Raw genomic sequence first — 26,207 nt, forward strand, 5'->3', positions numbered from 1 at the left:
AAACTATTTACATAAAAAGAACTGAACATCCAATGTGAACATGCATTTTTTTGACTTCCTCATTTACAAGTCAAATTTTGAATGCTGTTTATGAAGGTGGCCAAATGATGAGGAACTTCACTTCTCTAAACATCCTTCACCTCTCTGCTCAAAAAGACCTGACTAAAAAGTAAGTTTATATAACTTTATACTTTTTCAGGAGATATAACAAATCAACATGTTTAATATCATAAAGTCTACTTTTTAAGTGCATTTTTTCTGAAGTTGATCAAAGAAACTTTGTTACAGGGGAAAAAAAAAACTTTCACTTTGATCAAGTTTTGAACATTTTAAAGCGCTCATGCAGTTTTTCTTCTGGGCGTTATTACTGATCAAATAATTTCCTTAAAGAGCTTGTAAACAAAATGAACTCAAGAAAAAACACAGAATATTTGTCTCTTTTCCTTGAGGCAGGCAGTCAAACTTCCTGTTTTTTTATTTTATTATCATTTCATCTTCTACGTTTTAATAATGAGATACTTTACATGAATTGAATGAAATGCAGAAAGATTTCAATTTAAACCTTAAACTGAGAAGCTGCACACCTTGAAGTCTTTTAGTTTTGTTGGAATCAATTTAGTTAACTAAACTCTGGATCCAACCTTTTCCACATTAAACATTTCAAGATATTTCTCCATCTGCAACTTCTACAAAGATCACATTCAACAACAGCCTCAAAATGAAATCTAAGTTTACTTCGAGCGAAGTACACTAAACTGTAAATCTACATGTATTCTCTCCAGACTTTCTGCCTCTTCTGAAACACAAAGATGGCTGCAGCTCTGACTCTCCTCCTCATTGGCTGTCTGCTGCAAGGTGAGATGCTCACTTATATTTGTCAAAGAAATTAGCTACTAATGTGTTCTGCTTTCTTGATATCATAATGTAGAGATTTGGTGTTAAATTCACAACTTTAATGTAAAAAAGCTGTGTGAAAATGATGAATCCTCTGAGTTTTACATGAAGATTATTTTAGGTTTTTAGAAACAGAGCCAACAATAAAATGTATCATGACTTTATTTATTTATTTGTTTGTTTATTTAACAGAGACACGTGCAATGAACATTGCTTCATATAAATACAAAGTAGATGCCATGCAGTCAGGTTTCTAGCTGTGACTCATTTGAAACCTCTATCCCTGTCAATGATTTTAGTAATATAGACATTATGAACTCAATATGAATAAGGATTGTATTGTACATGTATAATTGTAATAATGATTTGTTTCTTGTGTTTCAGGTGCCCTGTGTGGAAAGTTTGGGAGCATTATACCAAAGACTATAGAGTTTCTGAAGGGATCCTGTGTGACAATCCCCTGCTCCTTTGACGTAAAGGATCAATTTAATGTCAAGTTAGATAACACATGTAAAGCATTATGGAAAGAAAGTACTACAGGACCTGCTGTGTTTGATAGCAGTAATCCACAACAGAAAGGACAATTGATTGGTAACCTAACAAAAAAAGACTGCACCACAACCCTGAATGACATGCAAAACAACAAACTGTATCTTTTTAGATTGGACTGTTTCGGTGTGAAATTCAATTTTGATGGCGTGAAAATTTCAGTCACAGGTAGGTTTCAAATTAAATGTATTAACAGTTCAGTCATGTAGTAGTTCTCTGACCTTATCATTCATTACTTTAAAATAAAGATAAATCAAACCTTTGATAGTAGAGAGAAATAACTGCTTATGTATCTTCTGAACAGATGATCCACCTAGACCGACTCTGACTCCGCCCACACTGAAGGTGAAAGAGGGAACCTCAGTGAGTTTGAACTGCTCTGCTCCAGCTCCCTGTCTGTCTCTTCCTCCAAATCTGACATGGAGCCCCGGCCTGGGTGAAGGTCAGGAGACCCTGCAGGAGAATCAGAACAAAACTAAAGTCAAGATCTCTGTGCTGAACTTCAAAGCATCACACCTCCATCACGGACAGGAAATCTCCTGTACTGCTGTCTACAGAAAACAAGATGGCAGCACTGAGTCATCTGTGAACATCAGTTTAACAGCTGACATTACATGTGAGTATGTGTGTCTTGTGATAAATTGATTACATAAAATACATGCTTCTTCTTCTTTGTTTGTTGTTTTGTAATCATTTAGCAAATAGTTACGAGCATGGCCGTCACCTGGGTTGTGCATACTGCCATGTGTGATAACCTTCTTTTCTCTCCACTCAGATGTTTGATTGTAGATGTATTCATTGTATGAACAGGGTTTGTTTTTTAGCCTCTACATAAATGATCTAATAAATTAATGCTATTAGGACAGACATCCTAATGTACGCTGATGATACTAACATTTTTGAACATGCAACAACAAACCAGCAAGCTGCACGTAAGCTAACAGCAGTGATGACTAATGTCACACAGTGGTTTAATAACTCCTGTCAATACTTAAACATAAAGAAAACAATCTGCATGTTTTTCACAAAGACGTCAACAGATCATTTCACACTCAGTGTTTTCATCACAGGGTTAAAGGTCACAGTTGTATCTGATTATAAATGAATGTAACACTGGACTTTAATCTCCCATTTCAAAAACAAATTAAGATGGTGACAAACATAGTAAAGTTTATATTTTCATATTTCAACCAACTGTTTATCCGCTGAGGAAGCAACACTGTACTGTAGACGTCATAGGTCTACATTGTTATTAGAGGTGGGAATCACCAGAGGCCCCAAGCTACGATATTATAACGATGCTTGAGTCACGATACGATATTATTGCGATTTTAAACATTTTGCGACAGGCTGAGAATTGTGATATAATATATTGAATTTCATTTTTTTAACTGCATATTATGTACACAAAATTAAACTAAACCAAGAACTGTTTTGTCAAATAAGGAAAAATTCTCAGTCTTTTCGTCTCACTTCTGTCTGTTCATTTTTACACAACGGGAGTCGAGCCCACAGACTGACCAACACTGTGATAAAAGAAAAAGGCTGCATGCACCTCACAATCTGAACTGATGGTGTTTCAGTCTGATTAAACTTTACTGAAAACAAACATGTACGGATGACTGAACAACTGCAGTCATTTTTAACAATGCAACTTGCTCAAAATGATTTGTGCAACCCCTTCAGCAATTTAAAAAAAAATAAAAAACATATTTGCTATTAATAAAAAGAAAATATTGATACTTGGCAGCTATAAATTGATATAATATTGCTAGCAGAATATTGTGATTCTATGCTGTATCTATTTTCCCCCACCTCTAATTGGTATGCTGTCTCATGTAGGCCTACGTCTCCTGCTTTGATGTCCTGCTTTTAGGTATCTTATTTGTTTTACCAGGAGAACAGTATTACTGTCCTGTTTTAATGCACATCTCTCTTTTAAGTGTTTCATATGTGTTTCCAGATTTACAATTTTGTTGTCCCACTTTAGTCTGTTTTACATATTGCTGCTGTCTATGATGGCTAAACTTGTGCATTACAGAAATGTTATGAATGTGCATTGTCTTTATAACTTTAAATTTTATTAATAAAAATGAATGCACTGAACCGTGAAGACCAAACCGTGACGGCTCTGCACGAGTACACATACCGTTATAGTCCTACTCAGTGTTGGGCTCGTTATTGAAAAAAAGGAATATATTACTCATAACTCTTTAAGTAATTTAATTACTTTACTTATTACTCCCTGCCATCAGTAATATGTTACACTACTTGTCATATTACTTTTCGTAATAAGCCACAACTTTCATTAGTTCTTTTAGCTTTTAGCTGTCCTCCAGTCTTGTTTGATTTGTAGACATTGTAGGGCTACAGCTATCCTCCGCAGCTCATTGGTGGAGTTTATTTACGCAAGCTTCATGTTGTTGTGCTGTCGTCAGATGTTGTAAGTGCTTAAGGAGTTTTGAAGTCCTGTTTTTTGCCATATAAAGAGTCCTGGTACTGGGACACAATTTACATCTGACAATGATGTTCTTGTCATCTTTCCTGTCGACAAAATTTAAGTAATGGGAATATTTCCAGCCGCTGAATACATGTATGCTTCCATCTTTCAAGCTAGCCAGGGTTGCCAGGTATGTGTGACAACAAATGACAAAACAAGCCCAATGGCCAAAAAGAACAACCCTCGGCGGCAACTAAAAAAAAGCCCAAATCCGCATATCTGGCAACCATGAAGCTCGCTACCTTCCTACTTGTCTGAGGTGCACAACAAAATTAATCTGGGGTTTGTTGCATAAATCTGAAGTGGGGTAATAACAACAACAGTAATGTAGTAACAAGTTATTTTTTGTGTGGGTAACTGTAATATTATTACTGGAATTTCATTAGTAATTCGTTACACTTCTCTTGTAAAAGTAATATTATTACTCTAACGCGTTACTAGTGATACGTTACAGACCAACACTGGTCCTACTAGCTGTTTCTATTGATGTATAACAGGGCTTGTTCAGGATAAAGGCATAACTCTTCTCTATCCCTCATCACAAATAAACTACATATTCAAAAAATACAACTTTATTTTTTCAGATTCACCCAAAGGGACCACAGTGTCAGTCAGTCCCTCTGGTCCAGTGCAAGAAGACAAAAATGTGACACTGACTTGCAGTGCTAATGCCAACCCAGCTGTAAAGAACTACACCTGGTACAGAGCTGATGGAGGCCAGGAGACTTTCATGGGGACTGGACGTGTTTTAAACATCAAAGCTTCTAGAAAGAGAGCCCCAATTTTCTGCAAGGCTGAAAATGAACTGGGAAGTTTTCAATCAAGCACAAGACAAATAGATGTACATTGTAGGTGTCATTCATCAGTTACATTTTTCAAAATGTATGAAAATCTCTTTGTTTAACTTGAATTTCCTTTGATTGGAAACTTCATATCCATAAAAACTTTTGTAGAGGATTACCTTTGTTGTAAATAAAGGGAGAAAAGCGTTATAGATAATGGATGGATGGATAATATACATAGATGAAGTTCTTAGTGCCTTTCTTTTAGGGTGGTGGGAGATCACTTTGGGTAATCCACCCTGAACGACCTGAATGGTAGGGGAAACACTGTGTTATATATGAGGTTCTATAATTAAATTAGAGATGAGCAAATGTTAACTTTACCCCCAAAAAGGTCTGCTTAGTAAGAATGTGCATATCAAGTAAAATTACAATTATTCAAATAAAATTGCTTGCGCGAGTAATGTTGTATCCTGCGAGGACAAAACCATGCTTTGAGCGCGAAAAGAAAAATCCCCTTGGCAGCGAGCAGGAGAGAGCACTGTAGTTAGGCACTCGGTGAGATTTTGCTCGTGCTCAAAGCATGGTTTTCTCCTTGCAGGTTACAATATTGCTCGCGCAAGCAGATAAATTCTGCGCGCGAATGCTGTGCATTGTGCTCGCAAAAATAATATGTGTGCGTGGCTGTTTGAGTTGCACACACAGCTCCTTTAAATTCGCGCATGGATAACACGTGCGGGCGCAATTTTATTGGCTGGGATAAAACGCCATAGGTCGGTGATGGAGATGTGACATAGAAGAGCGTAGTGCTGTCCCATAAGTGGAATTGTTTTCAACTGAGAGCTGAGTGAATGTAGACTCAAGAAAGGTATGACACTGAGTGCTGAAAACACTGAACTACATTGGTTTTGTATTGAAAATAGGCGCTGCCAGTGTTAAAAGCGCCCTCTGTGGACACAAGCCCAAAATGACAACCGATTGACATGGAGGAACTAGAATTTTCTTTGCCTCATTCACTTGGACACTCACAGCTGGTCAACTTTTTTTTAGAGGCATAAGCCTTATCTTTTACTTTTGCAAATTTGATACAGCATGGCTTTACTTGACTCTCTACTTGTCTCTCTTGCCTACATCCATTACAGATGCTCCACAGATCATGTCCTCATCTGATTGCACCAAAACTGCTAACCAGGTCAACTGTTCCTGTGAGTCTACGGGAAATCCTCCTCCCACTTTACAATGGAGTTTGGATGGGTTAGCTGTCAATCACTCAGAAGAGTTTGCAGTCAGTTATGAGCATCGAAATGGCACAGGCGTGAGCCTCATCACCATGAGTCAAGCCCAATGGAAGGATCACTTCACTGTGCTTTGTCGCAGCTCAAACTCTCTGGGATCTGCTTCTCAGCGATTTATTTTCTACAGCCTTCCAACATCTGCAGAAAGTCAAGGTTTGTGTCTAAACTGAGTATAACTTATTGGTAAGTGGCACATTTCACAATTTGTTCTCATAATTACTAAGTATTAACAAGAAAGCTTTATGAATGGGTAAGTGGTGAATATTCTCGTAAATTTACGAGTTCGAGATCAGCCTGCACAAAATGATGAAGGTAGAACTCTTAAAGGCTTTATATGCGATTTTTCACACTTAAATGTAAAAGAAATGAAGTATATCCTCTGAAAATAACTCTGAGTAATGAATGTCTACAATGGGTGTAACACCAGAGTCCCACTGTCTGTGATGCTTTCCGAGTTTTCCGAGTCCTATCTTCAGTTTGTTTACATCGCCAGGACGACGGCTGGCTCCTCCCCTCTGCGTTTAAAAGTTGTTTAATTGAGGGACTAGAGAAAAGAAGAATAACATACTGTGCTCACTGCTTAACTGCATTTCTAGATCACGCTCATTTTGGGTAAATTTAAATGCAGTGTGAAGATACAAGCATAATAAAGATCGCTAGCATTAGCATGCTAACACAACAATGCACCGCAAGTTGTTTTGGTTTCATGCTGGTGCTCAAGGGCGACATCTGCTGGATCAAAAAATTGCATATAAAGCCTTTAAAGTATTTTCCTCTGCAGACAACTTCCTCCAAGTCAGTGTGGTTCTTTCTTCGGAAAAGCCACAGTTTCTTGCAGTATCTTTTCAGGGTGCTGATATTTTAAAGACAATGTGAAGATGATGATGTGCCAAAAGCATGTGTAGTTTCATATCTGCATAAGTAAAGCCCCAACACAACTATTTGTGTCTGTTATCGGTCTGCCTTGTTAAAGTGTCTCATCTGCAGAGACAGTTTGTGTCCTGTTCATACATCATTTTACAGATAAACAAGGACTTCAAGTTGAAGTGAAAACTTCTCTTGAACTGTTTTTACTGACTACACAAGGAAGTTGCCTATTTCCTAGTGATGTGTAGTTCGTGAACGATTCATTCAAAACGAACGAATCATCTGGGTGAACGAACTGAACTGAATCACTTACTGAAAAGAGTCGTTCATTTCTCAACTTCAGTTGCGCTCTCCTCTCTCCCGTCTCGTGTCTCTCTCTCTAGACCGTAAGAGTCGCTCAAAGCCCGCCCTCCCTCCTCTCCTCAGTCAGTACAGTGTGTGTGTGTGTGTGTGTGTGTGTGTGTGTGTGTGTGTGTGTGTGTGTGTGTGTGTGTGTGTGTGTGTGTGTGTGTGTGACTGAGGCTGGTGACTCACAGTCTCGCTCGTTCAAGTTCAGTCAGTGTTTCGTTCACTGAACGTGCTGAGAGGAAGAGAGTGACTCGGAGGCGGAGCTCTCGTTCAGTTCGTTCAGTGAACAAACTGAACGGGAGCTCCGACATGAATCACTGAACGAACTGAGAGGAAGGGCGGAGCTCTCGTTCAGTGAACGAACTGAACGTGTACTGAACGTACTGAACAGAACGGTCGGGGAAAATAAATGTGATTGTTTTAGCAGCTTTCAGTTTGCAAACTGTAACTTTATCCAACTAAATTCTCAGCTCATTGGTTTATTATTCACCACCGGCTGTTCTCAGTACGATCGCGAGCAGAACTAAAAGTTCGGCCGTGTTTCAGCTTGTTAAATTCTGATTCACAGACGTGAGAAGTACTGAACGATTCGGTGAACAAATCTTTTGAACGAATCACTTTACTGAACTGATTCTACTGATTCAGTACACTGAAAAGAACTGCTTTTCCCATCACTACTATTTCCTTATTAGTGAAACCTGTAGGACAAGATGCTCCATGTTTGTCATTTGAGAACAGGATGCTGCTGCTCTTCTGATATAGACTAAAATAACGACTTTATTCTTTTATTCTTTAAAGACTTTAAGAGTTCTTCTTTCATCATTTTCGCGCAGGCTGGTCTCGAAGTCGTTAATTTACAAGATTAAACTCGTAAATTTACAAGTTTATTCTCGTAAATTTACGACTTTAATCTCGCAAATTTACGACTTTATTCTCGTAAATTTATGACTTTGATCTCATAAATTTAATTTGATTTTTTTTTTGGCCCTAATCCTCCGTCGTATAGTTGCACGCGCAGCTCCTTTAAAATCGCACATGGATCTCATGTGCGATTTTATTGGCTGGGATATAACGCCATGAGTCGGTGATGGAGATGTGACATAGAAGAGCGTAGTGCTGTTCCATAAGTGGAATTGTTTTCAACTGAGAGCTGAGTGAATGCGGCCTCAAGAAACATATGACGCTGAGTGCTGAAAACACTGAACTACATTAGTTTTATATTGAAAATAGGCGCTACCAGCGTTAAAAGCGCCCTCTGTGGACACAGGCCTAGAATGATAACCGATTGACATGGAGGAACTAGAATTTTCTTTGCCTCATTCACTTGGACACTCACAGCTGGTCAACTTTTCTTTTTTTTTTTTTTACAGCCATAAGCCTTATCTTTTACTTTTGCAAATTTGATACAGCATGGCTTTACTTGACTCTCTACTTGTCTCTCTTCCCTACATCCATTACAGATGCTCCACAGATCATGTCCTCATCTGATTGCACCAAAACTGCTAACCAGGTCAACTGTTCCTGTGAGTCTACGGGAAATCCTCCTCCCACTTTACAATGGAGTTTGGATGGGTTAGCTGTCAATCACTCAGAAGAGTTTGCAGTCAGTTATGGTACAGGTGTGAGCTTCATCACCATGAGTCAAGCCCAATGGAAGGATCACTTCACTGTGCTTTGTCGCAGCTCAAACTCTCTGGGATCTGCTTCTCAGCGATTTATTTTCTACAGCCTTCCACCATCTGCAGAAAGTCAAGGTTTGTCTCTGAACTGAGTATAACTTTTATTGGTAAGTGGCACATTTCACAATTTGTTCTCATAATTACTAAGTATTGCCAAGAAAGCTTTATGAATGGGTAAGTAGTGAAGGTGAATTCCTCTTGAAAGCTTTAATATGTCCTGATTTAACAACTTACAAAAATGAATAATTAATACGTTATGTCCGAATTTATTAAAATAATAATCTCGTCTGAATAAGAGCTTGAACCATAATCCCGTATTGTCCTTTGTATGTTTCAGTGATTTTGCCTATCTTCATCGCCACCATTGTCGTCTTCCTAGTGCTAGTATGTGCTCTACTCTTTGTTATCAGGTAGGGTAACAGCAAATCAAACCAAACCGTACAGAATACCACTATGCAAAATGTTTAAAAACCTCCAACTTGGAATTTTATATTCTTTATTTGAGTGAAGATACAGATTCTATATGGTGTTCCTCTGGTCTTCAATTTAAAATCTTTGAAATGTTTAATATTTTTTGGTATTATGAGCAGACCAAGTCTTATCCAGGTAATTAATATTTTTCAATTGAGGCCCACAATTTCAGTCAAATGTTGTGGATCGAAAATGTTGCCAATATATTTGTGTTATTTATAGTGTCCTCTGCTGTGCATCTGTTTGTGAGACATAAGCATGACTATGCAGCTTTATGAGACACTTAAAGGACTGGAGAAACATCAGTATTTCCTGATGTAAATTTCAGATGTACTGCTGATCTCTTACTCTCTTTTTTGCTCAAAGCAACTTTGGGATTAAATATGACTGAAGATATGTAGTTATTTAAAGCTTTGTGTACTTTTGAGTACTATCAATCATTAGAATAAAGGAGATTTGGAAGAGTATTGTTTTAAAACAGGTCGAAAGTATCAAATTATGAAAACTGTTCTTTACTGATTGGTGTGCTGTGATACAGTTTGCAGCTTCTCAATAAGCCCTTTGTTTGCAGGCAGGTGTAGCGAAGTCCGAGTGGAAAACCTACGAGTTTTGCTCCAGTATGTTGCAACAAAAAAGTTATGGCATGAAGTAATCATGAATATTTCCTCTACTTGACAGAGTATGTCCTGTACTGTGACCGTTGCACATGCACACATAAGAATGTTGATGCTGAAATGCTGCCCGCCACCGGCCAAAGCTATAGGCGGGCAGCATAGTAGACAAGTGGCATGTCATAGCGCAAAGAGGTTTGACTGTATTTTGATCTAGAAAATGGAGTAAAAGTTGTATGTAGGCTGTCTCGTGTTAAAGTGGCATATCTTGACCAGAGCAAAGCGTAAAAAGCACAGGCATGTGGAAGTAAACCTGCAAGGAGGACCAAAGGCTGGCAGTGCTAGTACTGCTAATGCTCGCCACACTCAGCACAACATTTAGACAACTTTTTTCCAGCAGACGATGTGATCCTGTGTTTCGAGAGCTGTGAGCCATGTTAAAACAACTCAATTTGGTTTTCTGAGTTCTTTCTCAACTTTAAACTAGCAGGGGGAAAAACAAAGATATTTTCAGTATATTCTTGTAAGTTTAAAACTATACTGTTTTTTTCAGGGCTCAGAGGACTCAACACAACCTGCTTAAGAGTCAGGGGTCAGGTAACGCCAGCACAGTTGCTATGAGCCAACATCTACCAAGTGGAGAAGAGGTACTTTGTCTTGGAATCCAGCAGTTTTCTACTTAGTGTCACTTAAATAAGCAGAATAACCTTACAACCGACATTTCCTTTTGATTGTAGGAACCCAACAAAACAAATGAGGGCATTTATGCTAACACCACTCAGCTGAAGAAACCAGGTGTTACCCAACCTGCAACTATCTCTGAGCCAATCAGCACCAACTTACAAAGCTCAAGCCGAAACAACACAGAAGATGCCAGTACAAGTTCAGAGAAGAAAAACGAGGAAAGCAAAGATGTGATTTACACTAGTGTGACTTGGAGGAGCAAAGGGGAGAAGGTGGGAGGAAGCTCTGGGGACACAAATCAGTCAGGTCGCTCCTATCTGGAGGAGAAGCGCTTAGATGGAGAATTGGGCAGAAATGTTGCGAGCAATGCAGTAGAGAGTGTAAATCTATACAATGAAGTGAAGCCTAGAAATGTGAAGAAGGACTCCGAATGTGAATATGCCCAGGTTAAATTTAGAGACTAGAGTGTGATGCATAATTAGATTACAGTTCTATTGCTGGTTTTAGAACTTTTAAGAATGCTGTGGTCTCTTGAATGTATATTTTCTTTCAAAATAAATGTTGAAACTAGGGCTGGGTGATATGGCCTAAAAATAAAATCTTTGATTTCTTACCACACCAAACTTGATTGATGATTTTAAATTGATGTTTTTTAAGCTGGAGCGTTAGATAACAAGTGTCTGCAGGCATTAGTGAAGCATGGTGGAGGTTCCTTTCAAGTTTGGGCATCTCTGCAAATGGAGTTGGGGATTTGGTCAGAATTAATGGTGTCCTCAATGCTGAGAAATACAAGCAGATACTTATCTATCATGTAATACCATCAGTGTAATACCATCAGGGAAGCGTCTGATTGGTGCCAAATCTATTCTGTAGCAGGACAATGACCCAAAACATACAGCCAATGTCATTAAGGGCGATCTTCAGCGTAAAGAAGAACAAGGAGTCCTGGGAGTGATGGTATGGCCTGCACAGAGTCCTGATCTCAACATTATCGAGTGTGTCTGAGATTGCATGAACAACCCACCTGCCGAGATATTTCAAAAACTGTGTGCAAGTGTATCTACAAGCATTGATGCTGTTGTGAAGGCAAAGGGTGGTCACGCCAAATATTGATTTGATTTAGATGTTTCTTCTGTTCATTCACAAAATGCTTTTTGTTAATTGATCAAAAATAATTACTCCTATTTGTGAAAGCATTCTTATTTTACAGCATTTTTTCACACCTGCCTAAAACTTTTGCACAGTACTGTATATAAATCAGACAGCCAAAAGGCAAAGAAACTCAACTTAACATCAGAAGAACTGATAATAACAAAGACAAAAAGTTCAAATGGGAAAATAATTTATAATTTAAAAAAGGGGCTGATTAGGAGAGGCTGTACGTTTGGAAGTTGCCTATTTACTACAGATATTGAGACTTCATATCATTGTACAGCCTAACAAGTTTCTCTTCACGTTTAGGGGGATTTTGCTGTTTCTATGTCTCTGTCACCTGACTGTTGAAGTTCATCATGTTATTCTCCTGATTTCCTGCCTTTGCTTTGTCATTCAAAGCACTTTGTAAACATCTATTTTTAAAGGTGCTATAACAATAATGTTTGTAATGTATTATTATTATTACATAAAAACCAAGAAAGAAGGACTTCTCTTGAATCAAGTTAAAAAAAGTAATTCCTGGTAGTCCTGCTAGTTTAGCTAAATGTCATTCATAACCGTAATGAATAGCTTTTACTACCATGTAATGTAGAGGCGTATTGTGGTAATAAACTTTATTGATATACTATTTTTTTTTAATTTAATGCCATATTGGCATGATAATGAATTTTTATATGGATTTATGTTAACTTACATTCCTTATGAAGAGCAAATGAAAGTAATCCTAAGAAGGCTGCATCGAAAGCTAGGGTGGAGAAACAAAGACAGAAGATTTACAACAACACAGAACTTCTACAGGAGTATACGAGAAAAGAAAGAGAAAGGTAGCCCTAATTCTCTCACTCGTTCATTCACTCACGTAATCACTCCCACATTCATTCAGACACACACTTACACTGGCAATCTGGACCATGCCTAAATACGCAGGAACATAACGCTGACAGGCTTTTTTATGGAGAAATCTGGAGTGTTCTGGCTGTATCTGATTCAAATGACTCAAAATAAGCCTCAAAGTAGCGGTCAAGTTCTCCGTGTTCTCCGATGTGCAGGCACGGACTCAACTTCGCGTCCCTTTTTAAAAAATGTTCTAGAGTTTGTCTATTTGTAAACTGAGCACGCTTCATAATAACATAAAACCATGCATGTGCTGTATTACGACGTCATGTACAAGAGGTAACCGTGCCCAGACCCGGTTTGTCCTGGAGCAGTGTGAGTGCAGGCCGTGCCGGCCAGCGAGGGATTGGGGAAGGTGGGGCAATCTTAAGAACAGTATGCGCCCCTTACTCGCTTGTTCACTTACTCACTCACAAAATCACACTCATTCCCTCACTGATTCACTCAGACTCACACTCATTCACTCACTGATTCACTCAGACTCACACTCATTCACTCACTGATTCACTCAGACTCACACTCACTGATTCACTCAGACTCACACTCATTCACTCACTGATTCACTCAGACTCTCACACTCATTCACTCACTGATTCACTCAGACTCACACTCATTCACTCACTGATTCACTCAGACTCACACTCATTCACTCGCTGATTCACTCAGACTCACACTCACTGATTCACTCAGACTCATACTCATTCACTCACTGATTCACTCAGACTCTCACACTCATTCACTCACTGATTCACTCAGACTCACACTCATTCATTCACTGATTCACTCAGACTCTCACACTCATTCACTCACTGATTCACTCAGACTCACACTCATTCATTCACTGATTCACTCAGACTCACACTCATTCACTCACTGATTCACTCAGACTCTCACTCATTCTCTCACTGCTTCACTCAGACTCACACTCATTCAATCATGTTCATTGGCTCACACACTTATTCACTCACTGATTCACTCAGACTCACACTCATTCACTCACTGATTTACTCAGACTCACACTCATTCATTCACTGATTCACTCAGACTCTCACACTCATTCACTCACTGATTCACTCAGACTCTCACTCATTCTCTCACTGCTTCACTCAGACTCACACTCATTCAATCATGTTCATTGGCTCACACACTTATTCACTCACTGATTCACTCAGACTCACACTCATTCACTCACTGATTTACTCAGACTCACACTTATTCACTCACTGATTCACTCAGACTCTCACACTCATTCAATCGTATTCATTGGCACACACACTTATTCACATACTTGTTCACACACTCACACTCACATTTACGTAATTACTCACAACTTTACTCAATACATTAATGAACGGTGAGGAATGATGTGGCACTCTGTGAAAACTATATGTAAAAAGTGCTGAACATTCAATGTGAACATGAAAGTTCCTTTTTTTTTTGACTTCCTAAATTCAAGTCAAATTTTCAATGCTGTTTATGAAGGTGGCCAAATGATGAGGAACTTCACTTCTCTAAACATCCTTCACCTCTCTGCTTAAAACTACCTGACAAAAACGTGAGTTTATAAAACTTTTATATAACTTTTAAATACCTTTTTCAGGAGATATAACAAATCAACATGTTTATTATCATAAAGGTTACTTTTTAATAAGTTAATTTTTTCTGAAGTTGATCAAACAAACTTTGTTACAGGGGAAAGAAAAAAACTTTCACTTTGATCAAGTTTTGAACATTTTAAAGCTCTCATGCAGTTTTTCTTCTGGGCATTATTGCTGATCAAATAAATTCCTTAAAGAGGTTGTACACAAAATGAACTCAAGAAAAAAAAAAGTTTTTCTCTTTTGTCTCTTTTCCTTGAGGCAGGCAGTCAAACTTCTTGTTTTTTTATTTTATAATAATTTCATCATCTACGTTTTAATAATGAGCATCTTTACTTGAATTGAATGAAATGCAGAAAGATTTCAATTTAAACCTTAAAATGAGAAGCTGCACACCTTGAAGTCTTTTATTTTTGTTGGGATCAATTTAGTTAACTAAACTCTGGATCCAACCTTTTCCACATTGATGAAGATTTAAACATTTCAAGATATTTCTCCATCTGCAACTTCTGCAAAGATCACATTCAACAACAGCCTCAAAATGAAATCTAAGTTTATTTGGAGCGAAATAAACTAAACTGTAAATCTACATGTATTCTCTCCAGACTTTCTGCCTCTTCTGAAACACAAAGATGGCTGCAGCTCTGACTCTCCTCCTCATTGGCTGTCTGCTGCAAGGTGAGATGCTCACTTATATTTGTCAAAGAAATTAGCTACTAATATGTTCTGCTTTCTTGATATCATAATGTAGAGATTTGGTGTTAAATTCACAACTTTAATGTAAAAAAGCTGTGTGAAAATGATGAATCCTCTGAGTTTTATGTGAAGACTATTTTATCATTGAAAGCATACTGATAAGATTTTTAGAAATAGAGCCATCAATAAAATATATCATGACTTTATCTTTTGTTTGTTTATTTAACAGAGAGACACGCAATGAACATTGCTGATTTTAGTAATATAGACATTATGAACTCAATATGAATAAGGATTCTATTGTAAATGTATAATTGTAATAAGGATTTGTTTCTTGTGTTTCAGGTGCCCTGTGTGGACAGTTTGAGATCATTATACCAAATACTATAGAGGTTCTGAAGGGATCCTGTGTGACAATCCCCTGCTCCTTTGACGTAGATGATCAACATAATGTCAACTTAGATAACACATGTAAAGCATTATGGAAAGAATCTGATAGCAGACTTGTTGTGTTTGATAGCAGTAATCCACAACAGAGTATAATCAAAGGACAATTGATCGGTGACCTAACAAAAAAAGACTGCACCACAACCCTGGATGACATGCAAAACAACAAAGAGTATTATTTTAGATTGGAATGTGACATTCTGAAATACTATTTTCATGACGTGAAAATTTCAGTCGAAGGTAGGTTTCAAATGAAACTAATTAACAGTTCAGTCATGTAGTAGTTCTCTGACCTTATCGTTGATTACTTCAAATGAAAATAAATCAAACCTTTGATAGTAGAGAGAAATAACTGTTTATACATGTTTATGAACCTTCTGAACAGATGATCCACCCAGACCGACTCTGACTCCGCCCACACTGAAGGTGAAGGAGGGAACCTCAGTGAGTTTGACGTGCTCTGCTCCAGCTCCCTGTCTGTCTCTTCCTCCAAATCTGACATGGAGCCCCGGCCTGGGTGAAGGTCAGGAGACCCTGCAGGAGAATCAGGACAAAACTAAAGTCAAGATCTCTGTGCTGAACTTCAACGCATCACACCTCCATCACGGACAGGAAATCTCCTGTACTGCTGTCTACAGAAAACAAGATGGCAGCACTGAGTCATCTGTGAACATCAGTTTAACAGCTGACATTACGTGTGAGTATGTGTGTCTTGTGATTAAATTGATTACATAAAATACATGCTTCTTCTTCTATGTTTTTTTTTTGTAATCATTTAGCAAACAGTTACGAGCATGGCCGTCACCTTGGGTGTGCATACTGCCATGTGTGATAACCTTTTTATCTCTCCACTCAGATGTTTGATTGTAGATGTATTCATTGTATGAACAGGGTTTGTTATTTAGCCTCTACATAAATGATCTAATAAATGAATGCTATTAGGACAGACATCCTACTGTAAGAGGTCAACAGATCATGTCACACTCAGTGTTTTCATCACAGGGTTAAAGGTCACAGTTGTATCTGATTATAAATGAATGTAACACTGGACTTTAATCTCCCATTTCAAAAACTAATTAAGATGGTGACAAACATAGTGAAGTTTATATTTTCATATTTCCACCAACTGTTTATCCGCTGAGGAAGCAACACTGTACTGTAGACGTCATAGGTCTACATTGTTATTGGAGGTGGGAATCACCAGAGGCCCTTCGATACGATATTATAACGATGCTTGAGTCACAATACGATATTATTGCGATTTTAAACATTTTGCGACAGGCTGAGAATTGTGATATAATATATTGAATTTCATTTTTTTAACTGCATATTATGTACACAAAATTAAACTAAACCAAGAACTGTTTTGTCAAATAAGGAAAAATTCTCAGTCTTTTCGTCTCACTTCTGTCTGTTCATTTTTACACAACGGGAGTCGAGCCCACAGACTGACCAACACTGTGATAAAAGAAAAAGGCTGCATGCACCTCACAATCTGAACTGATGGTGTTTCAGTCTGATTAAACTTTACTGAATACAAACATGTACGGATGACTGAACAACTGCAGTCATTTTTACCAATGCAACTTGCTCAAAATGAATTGTGCAACCCCTTCAGCAATTTAAAAAAAAAAAAACATATTTGCTATTAATAAAAAGAAAATATTGATACTTGGCAGCTATAAATTGATATAATATTGCTAGCAGAATATTGTGATTCTATGCTGTATCTATTTTCCCCCACCTCTAATTGGTATGCTGTCTCATGTAGGCCTACGTCTCCTGCTTTGATGTCCTGCTTTTAGGTATCTTATTTGTTTTACCAGGAGAACAGTATTACTGTCCTGTTTTAATGCACATCTCTCTTTTAAGTGTTTCATATGTGCTTCTAGATTTACAATTTTGTTGTCCCACTTTAGTCTGTTTTACATATCGCTGCTGTCTATGATGGCTAAACTTGTGCATTACAGAAATGTTATGAATGTGCATTGTCTTTATAACTTTACATTTTATTAATAAAAAAAATGAATGCACTGAACCGTGAAGACCAAACCGTGACGGCTCTGCACGAGTACACATACCGTTATAGTCCTACTCAGTGTTGGGCTCGTTATTGAAAAAAAGGAATATATTACTCATCACTCTTTAAGTAATTTAATTACTTTACTTATTACTCCCTGCCATCAGTAATATGTTACACTACTTGTTATATTACTTTTCGTAATAAGCCACAACATTCATTAGTTCTTTTTCGCTTTTAGCTGTCCTCGATTAAAATCCAGTATTGTTTGATTTGTAGACATTGTAGGGCTACAGCTATCCTCCGCAGCTCATTGGTGGAGTTTATTTACACAAGCTTCACGTTGTTGTGTTGTCGTCAGATGTTGTAAGTGCTTAAGGAGTTTTGAAGTCCTGTTTTTTGCAATATAAAGAGTCCTGGTACTGGGACACAATTTACATCTGACAATGATGTTCTTGTCATCTTTCCTGTCGACAAAACTTAAGTAATGGGAATATTTCCAGCCGCTGAATACATGTATGCTTCCATCTTTCAAGCTAGCCAGGGTTGCCAGGTATGTGTGACAACAAATGACAAAACAAGCCCAATGGCCAAAAAGAACAACCCTCGGCGGCAACTAAAAAAAAGCCCAAATCCGCATATCTGGCAACCATGAAGCTCGCTACCTTCCTACTTGTCTGAGGTGCGCAATGAAATGAATCTGGGGTTTGTTGCATAAATCTGAAGTGGGGTAATAACAACAACAGTAATGTAGTAACAAGTTATTTTTTGTGTGGGTAACTGTAATGTTATTACTGGAATTCATTAGTAATTCGTTACACTTCTCATTACTTGTAAAAGTAATGTTATTACTGTAACGCGTTACTAGTGATACGTTACAGACCAACACTGGTCCTACTAGCTGTTTCTATTGATGTATAACAGGGCTTGTTCAGAATGAAGGCTTAACTCTTCTCTATCCCTCATCACAAATAAACTACATATTCAAAAAAGTACAACTTTATTTTTTCAGATTCACCCAAAGGGACCACAGTGTCAGTCAGTCCCTCTGGTCCAGTGCAAGAAGACACAAATGTGACAGTAACTTGCAGTGCTAATGCCAACCCAGCTGTAAAGAACTACACCTGGTACAGAGCTGATGGAGGCCAGGAGACTTTCATGGGGACTGGAAGTGTTTTAAACATCAAAGTTTCTAGAAAGAGAGGCCCGTTTTTCTGCAAGGCTGAAAATGAACTGGGAAGTTTTCAATCAAACACAAGACAAATAGATGTACATTGTAGGTGTCATTCATCAGTTACATTTTTCAAAATGTATGAAAATCTCTTTGTTTAACTTGAATTTCCTTTGATTGGAAACTTCATATCCATAAAAACGTTTGTAGAGGATTTCCTTTGTTGTAAATAAAGGGAGGAAAGCGTTATAGATAATGGATGGATGGATAATTTACATAGATAAAGTATTTAGTGCCTTTCTTTTAGGGTGGTGGGAGATCACTTTGGGTAATCCACCCTGAACGACCTGAATGGTAGGGGAAACACTGTGTTATATATGAGGTTCTATAATTAAATTAGAGATGAGCAAATGTTAACTTTACCCCCAAAAAGGTCTGCTTAGTAAGAATGTGCATATCAAGTAAAATTACAATTATTCAAATAAAATTGCTTGCGCGAGTAATATTGTATCCTGCGAGGACAAAACCATGCTTTGAGTGCGAAAAGAAAAATCCCCTTGGCAGCGAGCAGGAGAGAGCACGGTAGTTAGGCACTCGGTGAGATTTTGCTCGTGCTCAAAGCATGGTTTTCTCCTTGCAGGTTACAATATTGCTCGCGCAAGCAGATAAATTCTGCGCGAGAATGCTGTGCATTGTGCTCGCAAAAATAATATGCGTGCGTGGCTGTTTGAGTTGCACACACAGCTCCTTTAAATTCGCGCATGGATCTCACGTGCGGGCGCAATTTTATTGGCTGGGATAAAACGCCATAGGTCGGTGATGGAGATGTGACATAGAAGAGCGTAGTGCTGTTCCATAAGTGGAATTGTTTTCAACTGAGAGCTGAGTGAATGTAGACTCAAGAAAGGTATGACACTGAGTGCTGAAAACACTGAACTACATTGGTTTTGTATTGAAAATAGGCGCTGCCAGTGTTAAAAGCGCCCTCTGTGGACACAAGCCCAAAATGACAACCGATTGACATGGAGGAACTAGAATTTTCTTTGCCTCATTCACTTGGACACTCACAGCTGGTCAACTTTTTTTTAGAGGCATAAGCCTTATCTTTTACTTTTGCAAATTTGATACAGCATGGCTTTACTTGACTCTCTACTTGTCTCCCTTCCCTACATCCATTACAGATGCTCCACAGATCATGTCCTCATCTAATTGCACCAAAACTGCAAACCAGGTCAACTGTTCCTGTGAGTCTACGGGAAATCCTCCTCCCACTTTACAATGGAGTTTGGATGGGTTAGCTGTCAATCACTCAGAAGAGTTTGCAGTCAGCTATGAGCATCGAAATGGTACAGGCGTGAGCTTCATCACCATGAGTCAAGCCCAATGGAAGGATCACTTCACTGTGCTTTGTCGCAGCGTAAACTCTCTGGGATCTGCTTCTCAGCGATTTATTTTCTACAGCCTTCCAACATCTGCAGAAAGTCAAGGTTTGTGTCTAAACTGAGTATAACTTATTGGTAAGTGGCACATTTCACAATTTGTTCTCATAATTACTAAGTATTAACAAGAAAGCTTTATGAATGGGTAAGTGGTGAATATTCTCGTAAATTTACGAGTTCGAGATCAGCCTGCACAAAATGATGAAGGTAGAACTCTTAAAGGCTTTATATGCGATTTTTCACACTTAAATGTAAAAGAAATGAAGTATATCCTCTGAAAATAACTCTGAGTAATGAATGTCTACAATGGGTGTAACACCAGAGTCCCAATGTCTGTGATGCTTTCCGAGTTTTCCGAGTCCTATCTTCAGTTTGTTTACATCGCCAGGACGACGGCTGACTCCTCCCCTCTGCGTTTAAAAGTTGTTTAATTGAGGGACTAGAGAAAAGAAGAATGACATACTGTGCTCACTGCTTAACTGCATTTCTAGATCACGCTCATTTTGGGTAAATTTAAATGCAGTGTGAAGATACAAGCATAATAAAGATCGCTAGCATTAGCATGCTAACACAACAATGCACCGCAAGTTGTTTTGGTTTCATGCTGGTGCTCAAGGGCGACATCTGCTGGATCAAAAAATTGCATATAAAGCCTTTAAAGTATTTTCCTCTGCAGACAACTTCCTCTAAGTCAGTGTGGTTCTTTCTTCGGAAAAGCCACAGTTTCTTGCAGTATCTTTTCAGGGTGCTGATATTTTAAAGACAATGTGGTGATGATGATGTGCCAAAAGCATGTGTAGTTTCATATCTGCATAAGTAAAGCCCCAACACAACTATTTGTGTCTGTTATCGGTCTGCCTTGTTAAAGTGTCTCATCTGCAGAGACAGTTTGTGTCCTGTTCATACATCATTTTACAGATAAACAAGGACTTCAAGTTGAAGTGAAAACTTCTCTTGAACTGTTTTTACTGACTACACAAGGAAGTTGCCTATTTCCTAGTGATGTGTAGTTGGTGAACGATTCATTCAAAACGAACGAATCATCTGGGTGAACGAACTGAACTGAATCACTTACTGAAAAGAGTCGTTCATTTCTCAACTTCAGTTGCGCTCTCCTCTCTCCCGTCTCGTGTCTCTCTCTCTAGACCGTAAGAGTCGCTCAAAGCCCGCCCTCCCTCCTCTCCTCAGTCAGTACAGTGTGTGTGTGTGTGTGTGTGTGTGTGTGTGTGTGTGTGTGTGTGTGTGTGACTGAGGCTGGTGACTCGCAGTCTCGCTCGTTCAAGTTCAGTCAGTGTTTCGTTCACTGAACGTGCTGAGAGGAAGAGAGTGACTCGGAGGCGGAGCTCTCGTTCAGTTCGTTCAGTGAACAAACTGAACGGGAGCTCCGACATGAATCACTGAACGAACTGAGAGGAAGGGCGGAGCTCTCGTTCAGTGAACGAACTGAACGTGTACTGAACGTACTGAACAGAACGGTCGGGGAAAATAAATGTGATTGTTTTAGCAGCTTTCAGTTTGCAAACTGTAACTTTATCCAACTAAATTCTCAGCTCATTGGTTTATTATTCACCACCGGCTGTTCTCAGTACGATCGCGAGCAGAACTAAAAGTTCGGCCGTGTTTCAGCTTGTTAAATTCTGATTCACAGACGTGAGAAGTACTGAACGATTCGGTGAACAAATCTTTTGAACGAATCACTTTACTGAACTGATTCTACTGATTCAGTACACTGAAAAGAACTGCTTTTCCCATCACTACTATTTCCTTATTAGTGAAACCTGTAGGACAAGATGCTCCATGTTTGTCATTTGAGAACAGGATGCTGCTGCTCTTCGGATATAGACTAAAATAACGACTTTATTCTTTTATTCTTTAAAGACTTTAAGAGCTCTTCTTTCATCATTTTCACGCAGGCTGGTCTCGAAGTCGTTAATTTACGAGATTAAACTCGTAAATTTACAAGTTTATTCTCGTAAATTTACGACTTTAATCTCGTAAATTTACGACTTTATTCTCGTAAATTTACGACTTTGATCTCATAAATTTAATTTGATTTTTTTTTTGGCCCTAATCCTCCGTCGTATAGTTGCACGCGCAGCTCCTTTAAAATCGCACATGGATCTCATGTGCGATTTTATTGGCTGGGATAAAACGCCATGAGTCGGTTATGGAGATGTGACATAGAAGAGCGTAGTGCTGTTCCATAAGTGGAATTGTTTTCAACTGAGAGCTGAGTGAATGCGGCCTCAAGAAACATATGACGCTGAGTGCTGAAAACACTGAACTACATTGGTTTTGTATTGAAAATAGGTGCTGCCAGCGTTAAAAGCGCCCTCTGTGGACACAGGCCTAGAATGATAACCGATTGACATGGAGGAACTAGAATTTTCTTTGCCTCATTCACTTGGACATTCACAGCTGGTCAACTTTTTTTTTTTTTTTTTTTACAGCCATAAGCCTTATCTTTTACTTTTGCAAATTTGATACAGCATGACTTTACTTGACTCTCTACTTGTCTCTCTTCCCTACATCCATTACAGATGCTCCACAGATCATGTCCTCATCTGATTGCACCAAAACTGCTAACCAGGTCAACTGTTCCTGTGAGTCTACAGGAATTCCTCCTCCCACTTTACAATGGAGTTTGGATGGGTTAGCTGTCAATCACTCAGAAGAGTTTGCAGTCAGTTATGAGCATCGAAATGGTACAGGTGTGAGCCTCATCACCATGAGTCAAGCCCAATGGAAGGATCACTTCACTGTGCTTTGTCGCAGTTCAAACTCTCTGGGATCTGTTGCTCAGCGATTTATTTTCTACAGCCTTCCAACATCTGCAGAAAGTCAAGGTTTGTCTCTGAACTGAGTATAACTTTTATTGGTAAGTGGCACATTTCACAATTTGTTCTCATAATTACGAAGTATTGCCAAGAAAGCTTTATGAATGGGTAAGTAGTGAAGGTGAATTCCTCTTGAAAGCTTTAATATGTCCTGATTTAACAACTTACAAAAATGAATAATTAATACGTTATGTCCGAATTTATTAAAATAATAATCTCGTCTGAATAAGAGCTTGAACCATAATCCCGTATTGTCCTTTGTATGTTTCAGTGATTTTGCCTATCTTCATCGCCACCATTGTCGTCTTCCTAGTGCTAGTATGTGCTCTACTCTTTGTTATCAGGTAGGGTAACAGCAAATCAAACCAAACCGTACAGAATACCACTATGCAAAATGTTTAAAAACCTCCAACTTGGAATTTTATATTCTTTATTTGAGTGAAGATACAGATTCTATATGGTGTTCCTCTGGTCTTCAATTTAAAATCTTTGAAATGTTTAATATTTTTTGGTATTATGAGCAGACCAAGTCTTATCCAGGTAATTAATATTTTTCAATTGAGGCCCACAATTTCAGTCAAATGTTGTGGATCGAAAATGTTGCCAATATATTTGTGTTATTTATAGTGTCCTCTGCTGTGCGTCTGTTTGTGAGACATAAGCATGACTATGCAGCTTTATGAGACACTTAAAGGACTGGAGAAACATCAGTATTTGCTGACATGTGAATTTCAGATGTACTGCTGATCTCTTACTCTCTTTTTTGCTCAAAGCAACTTTGGGATTAAATATGACTGAAGATATGTAGTTATTTAAAGCTTTGTGTACTTTTGAGTACTATCAATCATTAGAATAAAGGAGATTTGGAAGAGTATTGTTTTAAAACAGGTCGAAAGTATCAAATTATGAAAAAAAATGTTGATAACCTTACTCTGAAGAGAGGATGCCCACAGGTGGTTCATTATGTGGTGTTTTACTGTTCTTTACTGATTGGTGTGCTGTGATACAGTTTGCAGCTTCTCAATAAGCCCTTTGTTTGCAGGCAGGTGTAGCGAAGTCCGAGTGGAAAACCTACGAGTTTTGCTCTAGTATGTTGCAACAAAAAAGTTATGGCATGAAGTAATCATGAATATTTCCTCTACTTGACAGAGTATGTCCTGTACTGTGACCGTTGCACATGCACACATAAGAATGTTGATGCTGAAATGCTGCCCGCCACCGGCCAAAGCTATAGGCGGGCACTAATGCTCCACTACCTAGATGTAAACCAGCATAGTAGACAAGTGGCATGTCATAGCGCAAAGAGGTTTGACTGTATTTTGATCTAGAAAATGGAGTAAAAGTTGTATGTAGGCTGTCTCGTGTTAAAGTGGCGCATCTTGACCAGAGCAATGCGTAAAAAGCACAGACATGTGGAAGTAAACCTGCAAGGAGGCTGGCAGTGCTAGTACTGCAAATGCTCGCCACACTCAGCACAACATTTAGACAACTTTTTTCCTACAGACGATGTGATCCTGTGATCTGTTAACAGTGTTAAAATAACTAAATATGGACTGTTCCCTGAGTTTTTTCTCAACTTTAGACTAGGGAAAAACAAAGATATTTTCAGTATATTCTTGTAGGTTTATACTATGCTGTTTTTTTCAGGGCTCAGAGGACTCAACACAACCTGCTTAAGAGTCAGGGGTCAGGTAACGCCAGCACAGTTGCTATGAACCAACATCTACCAAGTGGAGAAGGAAATGAGGTATTTTATCTTGGAATCCAGCAGTTTTCTACTTGTCACTGTCACTTAAATAAGCAGAATAACCTTACAACCAACATTTCCTTTTGATTGTAGGAACCCAACAAAACAAATGAGGGCATTTATGCTAACACCACTGAGCTGAAGAAACCAGGTGTCACCCAACCTGCAACTATCTCTGAGCCAATCAGCACCAACTTACAAAGCTCAAGCCGAAACAACACAGAAGATGCCAGTACAAGTTCAGAGAAGAAAAACGAGGAAAGCAAAGATGTGATTTACACTAGTGTGACTTGGAGGAGCAAAGGCGAGAAGGAGGGAGGAAGCTCTGGGGACACAAATCAGTCACGTCGCTCCTATCTGGAGGAGAAACGCTTGGAGGGAGGATTGAACTTTGTGAGCAATGCAGTAGAGATGTTAAATCTATACGACGAAGTGAAGCCTAGAAATATGAAAAAGGACTCTGAATGTGAATATGCCCAGGTTAAATTTAGAGACTAGAGTGAGATGCAGACATAGATTACAGTTCAGTGCGGACTGGGCCTGGGCGATAAAACTAAATGATAATTATTGCGATGTAATTTTTGTCAATAAATATGAAAAATGTTTGATAAAAGTTTGATAGATTTAATCATGTAATTACACCACCAACCACTGGGAAGTGGGGAGCACTAATGTTCCTTGAGCGCTACGTGCACTGTGCTTATAATGGTGAAATATTTCATTATAGTTTGTCATGTTCTGAATAATTAAACCATAATTAACCACCTTGTTTTTTCAACTTTAACTCAGGAGCCAAAATCAGCCTTTAAATTTGAAAGAAATAATGATCGACAATTATCGATATCGACTGATATGACATTTTTTATCGTGATAACACTTTTAGTCATGTCACGCAGGCCTACTCGCTATCATAGTTTGGCTCAGTTTACAGCAACAGACTACAGCAGGCTGTAACGTTATCTAGTGAAGCTACTGATTGTTGTCACACACAGCCACCAGCTGATCACTGCATGAGAGCAGACGGGGTGGAGGGAACGGAGAAAAGACGAAGCAGTGTTTGAAACAACGAAACGATACACAATTGAACAGCAACACTTTATGAGCTCTTTCTGTGTGAAACTCAGCAAAAATTCTATGAAAATATATCATAAAAGTCTGTAATGTCTTCCTATTTGTACAGCAGGTACAACTTAAATGCTGCCTACTTTTCACTGAGACTCTGCACAGGGATTTAGCGGTAGTTGATACACCATATTTATACATTTTCCATCCATCTGCAGACCATGTGCATATTATATATATTAACTCGTTCTTTAAATAAATCTCACAGCTAAAAAGGCAAGACACTCAACTTAACCTCAGAAGAACAGATAATAACCAAGACAAAAAGTTCAAATGGGAAAATACATTTTAACAAAATAAGGTTGTGGATTTGGAGGTCGCCTATTTACTACAGATCTTGAGACGTCATATAATTGTTCAACCTAACAAGTTTCTCGTTCTCTTTACGGAGGATTAGGGCC

General features: G+C 38.5%; 1 protein-coding gene across 1 annotated transcript; it reads left to right on the forward strand.

Moving 5' to 3' along the window:
- LOC132983664 (sialic acid-binding Ig-like lectin 10) lies at positions 1 to 25,840 on the forward strand. Its single transcript, XM_061050085.1, has 9 exons — positions 1 to 169; positions 783 to 855; positions 1,279 to 1,611; positions 1,748 to 2,059; positions 4,528 to 4,791; positions 5,868 to 6,173; positions 9,252 to 9,324; positions 10,550 to 10,643; positions 24,778 to 25,840. The coding sequence occupies exons 2-9, from the start codon at positions 810 to 812 to the stop codon at positions 25,180 to 25,182; spliced, it is 1,833 nt and encodes a 610-aa protein (XP_060906068.1). The 5' UTR covers positions 1 to 169; positions 783 to 809; the 3' UTR covers positions 25,183 to 25,840.
- The last annotated feature ends 367 nt before the right edge of the window (positions 25,841 to 26,207 follow it).

This window comes from Labrus mixtus, chromosome 11 (assembly GCF_963584025.1).
Source record: "Labrus mixtus chromosome 11, fLabMix1.1, whole genome shotgun sequence".
Lineage (NCBI taxonomy): Eukaryota > Metazoa > Chordata > Actinopteri > Labriformes > Labridae > Labrus > Labrus mixtus.